The sequence below is a fragment of the Urocampus carinirostris genome, chromosome 15, assembly GCF_059441175.1.
Source record: "Urocampus carinirostris isolate Australia breed hairy pipefish chromosome 15, RoL_Ucar_1.0, whole genome shotgun sequence".
NCBI classification, from domain to species: domain Eukaryota; kingdom Metazoa; phylum Chordata; class Actinopteri; order Syngnathiformes; family Syngnathidae; genus Urocampus; species Urocampus carinirostris.
The window spans coordinates 32,857,816-32,870,290 of record NC_142363.1 but is presented as its reverse complement, the minus strand read 5'-3'; the positions used below and the strand labels follow the sequence as shown (position 1 = coordinate 32,870,290).

General features: G+C 41.2%; 1 protein-coding gene across 1 annotated transcript in view; it reads right to left on the bottom strand.

Annotated features, from left to right (window-relative positions):
* atrn (attractin) overlaps positions 1 to 12,475 on the bottom strand; it is a 110,090-nt gene that overhangs the window by 46,554 nt on the left and 51,061 nt on the right. The window contains exons 21-24 of the mRNA XM_088355105.1: positions 8,209 to 8,261; positions 1,630 to 1,724; positions 1,481 to 1,559; positions 1,255 to 1,412 (exon numbers count right to left, since the gene is read on the bottom strand). Of these exons, the coding sequence (XP_088211231.1) occupies positions 1,255 to 1,412; positions 1,481 to 1,559; positions 1,630 to 1,724; positions 8,209 to 8,261 (385 nt within the window). The remainder of the gene's footprint in view (positions 1 to 1,254; positions 1,413 to 1,480; positions 1,560 to 1,629; positions 1,725 to 8,208; positions 8,262 to 12,475) is intronic.

Sequence of the window (12,475 nt, the reverse complement as noted above, 5' to 3'; positions counted from 1 at the left end):
ATCAATCTCCCAGAAAGAGTCAGGAATGTGTTCTTGACTCTAGCCACCTCCCACTAGGGGGATATTGATCCGGTATATATATATATCTCATCTCATCAGCCGTACCGCTTATCCTCGTTAGGGCCGCGGGGGGGCTGGAGCCCATCCCAGCCATCTCCGGGCAGTGGGCAGGGGACACCCTCAACTGGTTGCCAGCCAATCACAGGGCACACAGGGACAGACAACTTATTCGTTCATTCACACCTAGAGACAATTTGGACTGGCCAATTCACCTGAAATGCATGTTTTTGTATATATATATAATTTTCTAATTCAACGCTTTTAAAAGAGAGCTAGCCAAGACAGCCAACAGCAAAAAAGTTACTGAAAAAAAGTGTAGAGGAAGCTGTATGAGCATTTATTCAAAGCATTTAAATCATGTGAAGATTTTTCAAATTAAAAACAAGAAACAGGTCATTGTTGCGTTAGTTGGTTTACTAGTTCTACAGGTGATAGAGATTGCACATGGACCTGGATGAACTTATCAAGGATATTGTGACAAATAACCTTATTTTCCGCACTATAAGATGCACCGGAAAATAAGGCGCACCCCGAGAAAATAATTTAGTATATTTTTCATATGTAAGGCAGACTGGACTATAAAGTGCAGGGAATTTAATCTACAGTAAAAGCTACTCAATTAGTTCATTCAGCATATTATACAATAACGCTATATATTTGTGGCAGCACGGCAGCCCAGTGGTTAGGGCTTGTGTGGCACAGTTCTGAGGTCATGAGATCGAACCCCCTGTGTGGAGTTTGCATGTTCTCCCCGTGCTTGCGTGGGTTTCCTCCCATATTCCCAAAGCATGCATGTCGGGTTAATTGGCCGGTCCAAATTGTCCCTAAGTGTAAATGAGCGAGCAAATTGTCCCTGTGTTCAGGTTGTCCCCTGCCCACTGCCCGAAAATAGCTGAGATGGGCTCCAGCACCCCCGCGACCCTAATTAGGATAAGCGGTGCAGATAATGGATGGATGGATGACATTAAAGAAATGCAGATCTGATCAAACAGTATGACTATTATCACCATGATAACTTAACGAAAGGTCCCCCGTTCGATACCGGGTGGAAACATATGTTGGCCTGGAGAGGGATGGGTGGCACCAGGCTGTACTTGCCCAAGACACACCAAAGAAAATGATGCTCCGACAACCCTAGTGGTTAAGGGATCCAACCAACCAAGAGTTTTAAAGGCGGAAGCTGCATCCCCTCACCTGTATCTTGATGGGCCAGGTGAAGTTGCTGACGTAGACGAAAAAAGTGATGTTGGGGCTGTTTCGGAAGTCAAAGTTCTCGTTGGAGAAGCTGTCCTTGAACTCCTTAATGTTGCTGCGCGACACGATGGGGATCTCCTCGCCGCTTTGCGTACCCGCTGTAGAAAAGTAGAAAAGCCACTTTAGAAAATCTCTCTCTCATAGAGGAATTCCATTGAGAGATCACCTGTGAAGCTGGAGGCCCAGGTGATGTTCAGGTTGAAGTTCTTGGACGCGTTGATGAACATGTCGAGATCACGGTTGGGCTAAGTAGGGGAGAGGTGAAGATCGTATAACTGAAGAACAGATGGGATTTGTAGGAACAAAAGGACTGACCTCTTCGGGCGTGGCAACAAAATTAATGGCTGTATAGTAGCGGTCGTCCTCCTGGGACAGGCTGAAGGTGAACTGGTAGTCAATCAGCAGAGTGTCTGAGGAAGGAGATTAAAAGAAGTTTGCACTTGTTGCACATTTATGAGATCATGTGATGTATACTTCGGATAATGATTTAGAACTAGATTTCTGAAGACGAGATTTTTTTGTATGGCTGTGAGGCCGCGCCAATGTTTACCAATTGTTTCTAGAAATTGGAAAATTGCTCATCTGATAACGTATACATATTGAATTCGTAGCATGGCTATGCTACGATAAAAATCTATCTTTTTGTACCATTCAAATTCGGGGTGACCAATGTTCACGAAGAGCTCCAGTTTGCTAAAGTAACAACTTAATTTGTTAGTACAATATTATAACCCGGTTGGAATTATTAAGTCAAATCAATTCATGTTAATTTGTATAGCCTCTTAATCACTCTGAGGCAGGCCTCCAAATTTCCACAGTTAGGTGTGGCAGATTCCTCCATCGGAAGATACAGTTGAGTGTCATCTGCGTAGCAATGGAAACTGATATCATACTTGCGAATAATATCACCTGATAGAAGCAAGTAAATGCTGAAAAGCAGGGGGCCAAGTACTGAACCCTGTGGAATACCACAGGTAACAATAAAGGGCTCAGATGTCATTTTCACCATATTTAACACAGTGCGTCCTATCTGAGAGGTAAGATCTGAACCATAAGAGGACAGTTCCTGAGAGACCATTCTATTTTTCGAAGTACTTAGTCAACCACAAAAACTTCTGCTTTGTATAAGGGCGCTGAGTGATTTACATAATATGGGCTATTTTTTAAGTTTTAAAAATAATTAAATAATCTGATTTACTTTTATTGTCATTTTTGTGCCCATGCACACAGAACAAAATGTCGATACATCTGTAGCGAGCCGATGTAGCCGCAGCCGAACAGGGCGCCGCTGCTGTGTTGGGAGTCATTAGGTGACCAAACCCCCCAATTCCAACCCTTAATGCCGAGCGCCAAGCAGGGTGGCTATGAGTACCAATGTTGTAAGTCTGAATCGGCCGAGGCTTGAACCAGCGACCTCCCAGTCTCGGAGCGGGCGCCCTACCCACAAGGCCACCGAGCTGATTCAATGCTAATTCAATAATTAGCTTTGGAAAATTGCTCATGTATTAAAATACACTGTGCAATGACAAATATAAGCTAAATTTTAAAAATGATCATATGAATGATTTATCATATATTTAAAGACACTGATCATGTCAACGATTGCTCATACCTGTTAGAAATCAATTTTCCAAGTAAATCACAATGACTCATCTGATTCAAATACACACGTATTTCTACTGACCTTTATTTCTATGAATTTCTTTTAATAATTTTGTCCAGTTTCTAGGAATATGATCAGATTCAAGGCTGGATCCATTGAATGATTTAACCCTGCCCGGCATACATTCCTGAGTATGTCCCAAAAGCAAGTTTTTAAGTAATTGTATTAAGTTTTAAGATCTTTTTTACATGAATACAAACCAAGTGCTCCTTCCCGCCACTTGGGGGCAATAAAGCTGCAAAATACTTTAGGTCCAGTCCGGTTTCATGTTAAAGACAATATTGTGCAGTATTTTCTCAGCTTCAGTAGGGCGATCTGATGTTATCGTCCATTTACTCTTATTATGTATTTCATTTTTATTTATTTAAAAAAAAGAGGTAAGCATATTTGTATTCATAGCTTTCAATTGAGTTTGTTTGTGGTGAGTTGGTTCGGATGTAAAGCTGCATTACCTCAACAGATTAGTAACAAATTTGATGCTAAACATGAAAATCATTGATTTTTATGAATAAACAAGATCCCTTGTCATCCGTGATTCTAATCCTTAGGGTAGGCTAAATGAAAATGATACCGGTACTTAAAGTTTGATGCAGACCTGCAGAGTCCGGGTGCCCGTTGAAATTAATCTAAGGAAAAAAGTGTATATTTCCAAAGGCAAATATCCACTATTGTCGGCCGCGTCCACAAACACGTCTCACCTTTACTCCACATCCCGTCAGCCCGCGTTTGCCCCGCCCCTTCTTTCTCATTTGCTTGTTCAAAACATATCAGAATAAGTTTCTAAAATAAATACATTACAAAAATATACAGTTGCAAATACATATTATACATGGTTACACATTTACAAAGAAAGACGGTACACCGAGAGAGTTTTCAAAGCTTTAATAATAATATTATAACTTTCATCTCAAACCTTGCCTGTGAAGGGTAGCAAAACGCTACTAGGAACACGCTCGCAACACAGTAATTGGCTGTGTCAAAAAAAACATACCGTACTTGTAGTAATCACGGTAAACCGTCCTCATCTTCCTCCTTATAATCGACGTCATCAAAGTCGTCTACCCCAGTATGGGAAAGAGACTATATCATATAGACGTCGTACCATGCTCCCTTATTCAAAAACACGCTAACAATACGGTCACAAAGTAAAGTTTACGTGCAGTAGCTGTTTCCTTCTTTATCGGACTGCTCGATTGCATTTAGCTTGAAAGCTGCGTCATGTGCTTTTCTTTTTGCAATTTGCATGGTGAGGATATTTCTACGCTAATTTAATTTGTGCACAAGCTAAGGAGTTGCAGATTTCCTCGGCGCATATATTCCACCGGTCTAAATCTTACCTTTTGTACTCGAGCGCCGCTGGCGGCCGTTAGAAAAATGACATAAATTGGCCGCATCACTGAATAAGCCGCAGGGTTGAACGTTTGGGGAAAAAGTAGCGGCTTATAGTCCGGAATTTACGGTAATAATATTTTGGAGAGTGTTAAATGAGAACTCATAGGTGTGGGGCAGCCATTGGCACTTACGAGAGTTATTCAAACACCGTCGATCCTGCGGTGTATTCCATTTGTCACATCGTTGCGATTTTGTTTTATCTTTGTAAGTACCTCGAGATGTAATCTAGCGAACACAAGTGTAAAACGTATTAATATTACTGCAGTAAGAGATAATTTTAATGGAAAACTGAAGCCGACTGGAACGAATGCATCCCTGTTGTAGATGGTTATGTACGAGGACCCTCGGGCTTAATGACATGCTTGACGCTAACCTGCTGCTGCCTCTATAAAGAGGAAATGAGTAGCGGGGAAGAGCAGCTTGAAAAAAACCAAAAAGTTTCATCGATTGACTTTCAGTTGCACTTCGAATGCGGACCATCTGCTTCACGTCATGTCTGCCCGGCATCAAAGACGACGAGGGCCGCTTTGATTCGAGATGTGTTGGCGCCGACCTCTGTGGTAACATCTGATTTTCCGAGGCCGGTGTTGGGACTAACGCGTTACTGGAATGCAATTAATTTTCTTGGTAACGAGTACTGCAACACGTTATTCATAAAATGTGGTAACCCTACTCTCGTAACTCATTGATTAAAGATAACAAATCGCGTTGATCTTCGACTGATGAAAAATTCTGCATCGCTCATATTATCACTGAATCCACTAAATAGGTGGACAAGGTTATAGCAACCTCCAAAGTACTACTAATACAGTTAAACAGAGAGTGAGGTCGCCGAATTTCTCCACATGCAGATATTCTCCCTACTGTGTTGGGGGGGACCTCTCACCGTTTAGTCCGGGTTTAACTGCAGTCATGTAAAGCTTGCGTTCCTTTGATGCCTTTGCCCGATTTTAGGTAGGTGATTGTGACATTTCCTTTGTGGTTTTCGCCGCATGTCTTAGCTCCCCGCCAAGGTTAGCCCTGTTAGCAGTCGGCTAGCCTGTCGTGATCGTTTGGTATATTTATGGCTGGGTCCGTGTTTATTGCCGTGGCCGTTTTTGTTGTTGGCTCATGGTTAGCCTGGCTGCTTACTTCATGCTTTTGTTCGGCCAGCCTTTTGTTTTTCCACTTCAAGGTCCAGCTTAGTGTTTTTTTTAGCAGCCTGCTAGCCTGCCATATCCCGGCTGGTTTAGCCCGTTAGCTCTCTATGTATTATTTTTGCCAGTTCGCCCCATTTTGGCTGCTTGCCATTTGTTGTAACAGTGCTGAACCCGCCTTTGACACTACACATTCTCCACAAAACTACAAAAACACTCTTTGACTAATTAACATGTAAACCAAAATAGTGAATGGCTTGATAGGGTGCTGGTGTTCTTTACATGGCGTCACAGCTCTGGAAGTCAAAGACGAGAAAGACAGTCTTGCTACGGCTAAAGGCACGTTAAATTCAAGACTTTTCTAAAGACTTTTTAAGGCCTTATAAAATCAAATTTAAAACAAAGTCGACAAAAAAAAATAATCACAATTGAAATCGACAATTGACATTGTGCCTTGTACACATAACTTGGCATAGCACTGGCAAAAAAGGTTCTCATTAAATTGACACTTTCCAATGGTCTAAAGTAAACGTCTCAGTATGAAGTTGCTATGTGTATTGTGGGTAGACCTCTGACATGTGTTTGCTCAAAAAGGCCCGACTGAAATCACATCACCATTTTGATAGTTTCGTTATCGTGGTCGCGCCATGTTGCCAGATTAAATCAGTGAATTATCAAAAAAAGACAAGTGATAATTGTTACAAAATCTTTGGATCTAACAGATATAAATCTCAGTAATGTGTTTACATTTTGAAAACATTCGAAAACTGGATTGAGGTCAAATCCTGTTTATTTGTATAGCCCTTAATCACAAAATTTAAATTTAAAGGACTGCGCAGGTTACAATGACACCATCCCCTGATCTGAAACCAACATGCGGGCAAGGAAAAACTCAAAAACCTCAGCAGGTAAAATAAGAAACCTTGAGAAGGGTCCTCACAAGTGGTAATCCCACTTCCAGGATGACCAGGGTGCAATAGATTTAGAATTATACGAACAATACACAAAACACAGTGAATATCTTTAAGACATTTTGAGACTCTTTGTGATTAAGGGCTATACAAATAAACATGACTTGACATTTTAATGCCAATTAAGTCCTCATTTTTAAATTAATCAATTGTCTTTTAATACTTTAACAATCTATGGGAACCCTGTAGTAGACAGCTCTTTTCTAAATAAATGCATTCAAGATCAAGTATTTTTTCTTTAAGACAGGGCTTCAGTGCCATCCTCAGGTTGGTAGAATAAAGGATAAGAGTATGCCAAAAATCATAGAACGGATTTTCAAGGGGAACAAAACAGGTAGGTGTTTACTACACACCTCTTAGAGACTCCTTATGATGAAGTGCAATATAAATAAACATGACTTCACTGAAAAAAAATGATAACGCAGTCTCAACTTACTCACAAATTCGAGTAATGTAGTAAGCGTAGGTTTGTATCGTAACATAAAGCTATTTACTCTGCGGTACCAATGGCAAATTGTTGTGAAAGGATAGTGGGATGTTTGGGACACGTTTTTAGGGGTGGGCAGGGCACCTGTATGATGCGGCAGGGGTAAACCAGTGAAAGCTGTCGGGCCCTGCTATTGAACAGTGTTGTGTCACCCTGACCCGAGTGACATTGCCGCTTTCTTGTGTCCCGTTTCATCTGGAGGGACGAAAGCATGACCGACTTGTGTGCCGAGGTGCCTAACTTGTTTGGGTGTTTGGGCATTTGGGTTGGCCATGGTCCAAAAAAATTTGTGCGTTTTTTTTGATACTTTTCCCTTTTTTTTTTTTTTTTATATTTCTTTTTTAATTTTCTTTGTTTTTGTCTTGCTGTTGGTCACGCCTCTTGAGAGATATGACCAGGTAAGGTAAGGTAAGGATAGATAGCTAGATGTAGAGATAGATATATGTATAGATAGATGTATAGATAGATAGACAGATAGATATAGATAGAGAGATAGAGAGCGATAGAGAGAGAGAGCGATATAGAGGGATAGAGCTAGAGCGATAGAGAGCAATAGAGAGGGATAGAGATAGAGAGGGATAGATAGAGCAATACAGTAGAGAGGGATAGAGAGAGAGAGAGCGATAGAGATAAAGAGAGAGAGAGAGCGATAGATAGAGAGCGATAAAGAGAGAGAGAGAGAGCGATAGAGAGAGCGATATAGAGAGAGTGATAGATGGATAGAGAGCGATAGATAGATAGAGAGCGATAGATAGAGAGCGATAGATAGAGATAGATAGCGAGATAGAGGGATAGAGATAGCGAGATAAATAGAGAGATAGATAGAGAGAGATAGAGAGAGGAATAGAGAGATAGAGAGAGAGAGAGATAGAGCGATAGATAGATAGAGAGCAATAGATAGAGAGCGATAAATAGAGAGAAATAGATAGATAGAGATAGAGATAGATAGAGAGCGATAGATAGCGAGATAGAGAGATAGATAGATAGCAAGAGAGAGATAGAGGGATAGAGATAGCGAGATGGATAGAGAGATAAATAAATAGATGGATAGCAATGGCAATAGGTAGATATACAGGTTAATTTGCCCTTCAAGCATTGAATGGAAGACCGTGTAATAGTGTTCCTCCCGGCATCCATGTTATTGGCACAAACAGAGGAACAAAGATGTCATTATTTGTAGCAAATCATTATTTTCCTAACAATTAAGTGGGCCTGGATCGTTTCCTCGAAACAAGTAGTACTTACAGTAGCATGTGCCTTTCAGAGGGTTGCCTTGGTAACGGTTTTCCAGCTCACACCTGGAACACAAAATAAAAGAAACCATCAACAGCAACCTTTGAAAGACACGCTTGCATTCTTTTGCTCCACCGAAGCAAAAAACACTGAAAAATGACCGTTAACGCCGTGTGTGTGCGTACAAGTAATCAGAATCCATCCACAGGCATTAATGAACGGATTTCAAACGCGTGACGCGCGGCGCCCGGGCGTCTTCTTCTCGGCGTGCGGTCGGAAGGAGTCAAGCTGAGCCGAGAAATGGGCTCCGCTGTCCATTTGATGGCACTTATTAAATGACAACGCCGCGCTCAAACGGGCCCCTGCTGGGAGGCGAGCGGCCGTGAAGACGTCAGGGACGTTAATCCGTGAGCGTTTGCAGGACGGAGGAGTGAGGGGACGATAAGGACAAACAGTCAGTGTTCTGGTTTGCCCGCGTCCCTGCGTCTTAGACGCATCATTTTTGCTGGGGACGCATCGTGTCAAATTAACGTGCGTCCCCGGGACGCAACTTTTTGGACACCAAGTTTTCTTTATTAACCGATTACTTTTTTTTTTTTTTTTAACAAAGATTTACCGCACTCCAAACTTTTCGTCAGGCAGATCCGCCATTGTTGTTTTGGTCTCGCGCCGATCTCGGTAAACGAGATCTCGTTGCTTCGAGATGACGTCATTGTTTTGGTGGTTGTCGAGTGAAAGAGAAGTATGCCTCCGTAAAAACAGTTGATATTGGGTGCAAATCAACAAAAAATTGGTAATTTCTTCAGTGTCGGTAATAAGTCGAAACATAATACAGAAAGTGGTAAGAACGGCAATATTTTCGGCACGAAAAAACGGCGGAGAAATTCTTCGGAAGACCGCGAAGGCAAGGAAAACACGTGTGTTGAAGCGAACAATTCAACGAAAGAAAATAAACAAAAGAATACTCCTAGCAAGAAAAGGACTTTTCTGCCAAAATGGACTCAATTATATTCCTGGTGACGCTATGAGGAGGATGATAACGAAGGTTACATGTTCTGTGATGCGTGCACCTAGCGTGACAAAAAAACTGGATTGCATAAATCATTTTGCAATACGAACTTTCAGAAAAGCACATTGGGTGGGCACAACGAGAATGAAAACCACAAATTAGCTATGGGAATTCCGTTGCTGCAATTGGACCTTGAGAAGGCATTACGACCGTGGCGGGACAGCAAACCACCAAGAATATATGAACTGAAAAATCTGAAGTGATTAAAACTGCATGAATATTTAGACTAATATTTCAGCAATATTATTTTGTATAATGTACAATATTGTTGTGAACTGAAAAATCTGAAGTGATAACTGCTTTGTATTACCAATAAACTGTGATGATTAAAACTGAATGAATCTATAGATTTATATTACATGTTTGTCGCCGGTTTACAATTTCAACCTCGATAAGACTAAATTTTGGGGACACATAGATCTCTGTTGGGACCCATAGATTTTTGAGCATGAGAGTCCCCGGGACCCATCACTTTTCACAGGTCAAATGAACACTGAACAGTGGACAGAAGAGAGAAAGGGGAAACACGAGACGGGCTGACCAGCTGTTTTGCAAAATCAGAGTACCATATTTTCTGGACTATAAGTCGCACCAGCCGTAAAATCCATAATAAAGAAGGTAAAGGCACGCATCCTCCTGACTACCTCTGTAGAGGACACTTCGAAAACTGAATAACTTCCACCCAGTGCACCCAATCGCCGTAACTCCTTTTGAGCTATATAGAGGACATTCGGTTCTTTTCAGTGGGACCTTGTTACCTTGACTTCACGGTAGATGAAAATGGCTCCCGTCAGTGCAAGCACTTTTTATGCAGAGTGTAATTGTTTAATACTTTTCAGGGCTATACAAATAAACACAACTTTTTAACAAACACATTTTGTCTTGAAATGCTGTTGGCATTTTTTTTATGTAGAGCATGGGTCAGGAAACTTTTTGACCCAAAGAGCCATAGAAGCAAAAAATGTTAAAAATAAATTGAGAGAGCCATATCATATATTTTCAGACAAAATTGAAAAAACTGCCAAACATGCTCTCTAGACAAACGCTAATTCTTCAGCACATTTAATTTCACTGTGTGTCATTTGAGGATTTCATCAAATGTATGAAATGATAATAATGCCAAATCCTGTGTCCCAAATCAATGTAAATATGCCATTTACAATTTGTCTTCCACCTTCAGTTAAGAGTGTTGAGGCATTTTTTTTCATGAAATTCGTCCTTAATAAAGGTTTCAAAACAATGTGCATGCAAAGTTCTTTTGTAAAAATGTCACAAATGACTGCAAACGATAAGCATATCGTCATACCACTGCACTGAGCGAGAGAGAGAAAGAAGGAAGTGCCTTGCGCTGTGTGCCGGGATCCGCCCACCTGTACTGCTCAACCAATCAAAGTCGTTTGCCAGCGTTTTTATTTATCAGTTCAAACGGTTTCTTATCGAACTTCTGCATTTAGTTGCTTCGGCTTTATATGGACCAAAATCGGGATGAAATCTCTTGACTTTGGAACGCCACAGAGAGATGTGCAATAGTTACATTTTATTTCAGAGTCATACATGCTCATGAAAAGAACCATATATGGCCCCCAAGCCATAGGTTCCCTACCCCTGATCAGGGTTGGGTAGGGTTACTTCAATTTGATTACTTTCGATTACTTTTGGATGACTCCAATACCAAATATGCTAATAAAAGACAAAAGAAACTAAATATGAATAAAATGACTAAATTCTGTGCAGGCTTGGGGAGTAACAGAATAAATGGAACGGCAAAAATGATGTCGGCAAGCTGTTTGGATTTATTTCAATTTTGTTTCTGCCGCATTTGATGTTAGTTTTGCCGGAGATCAAAGAGATCAAAGCCAAGAGAGAAAGCTTACCACGTGTTGTGAGTCATCATTTTATTCCTATTTACTTTCTTTTGTGTTTTATTAGCATATTTGGAGTAATGCAAAAGTAATTGAAAATAATCCAGTTAAAGTAACCCTACCCAACCCTGCCCCTGATGTAGAGTATTCAATGTTTGGTCAGAAACTCGTTTTGCAATGTCAGAAAATGATCAAACAATGTCAAAACTTGTGAGGTGAATACTGTGTTTGAAGTCAACCACATAGATATGTTATCTGACTGATACTGCTGGAATGTGAAGTAAGGGGACGTGGGCGTTGGCGTTATTTGCGCATCAAAGGTTGCCGTCACAACTCCACCACAGGGGGTCAGCCCCTCACAGGAAACTGGTACTGAGAGCTGGTAAACGTCTCACCTCACAAGGGCAGTCTAAATTTGGCCAGTCACAAGGTAGGACGGCATGTCCTGACAGAAAAAGCTGGGGCAAGGCCTCTTGCTCCTCCCTCGCTAGCCGGACGACGCACCTCAAGAATAACAAGCTCAGCAAGACTTTAAAAGCTCAAGGACTGAAGAAGATACGGAATCCAGAAGGAACGGTCTGGATTGGGGTCGGTGACACGGGTCAAACCCCTCCCAAAGGCTATGACACCGACGCCAACAGTAAGAGACGGAGACAAACGACACAAAAAAGCACGTGCTGGCGTTTAAGTGCAGGCCTAGGGACTCTAAAAGCTGGCTGAATGATTTGATGCAAGAACTCGGGTCTTTCTCTATAACAGACCTTGCATGTGCAGTCTATTTTTTAGACATTCACTCAAAACGTAACTCTAAACTAAATCTGAACCCTAATAAGTACCGTAAAATCCGGACTATAGAGCGCACCTGATTATAAGCCGCACGCACCACATTTTACGGGCATTATTGGTTTTGTCCTTACACAAGCCGCACCTGTATATAAGCCGCATGCGCCCACATTTAAACATGTAGCAAAGTCAAAAGCTTATCCCAAATTTGACTAGGTGCCGCGATTGTGACTACAAATATAGTATACAGTCCTAACACCACAATCGGCAACAGGAACGGAAAATGATACCTGTAATTAGAATTTAATGCAGACCTTTAAAGTCCGGGTCTCGTTGAAAGTAATCCAATGAAAAAAATGTATATTTCCAAAGTTAAGGGTGGGAAAAATATATACCGGTATCCACTATTGTCCCCTGCAACAACAAAGAGATTTAACTCAGCTTCACCCCACTTCCCGTCAGCCCGTGTTTGCTCCGCCCCTTCTTTTTGATTCGCTTGTAGAAAACATATCACAATAAGTCTCTAAAATAAATATATTACAAAAATATACAGTTGCAAATACAT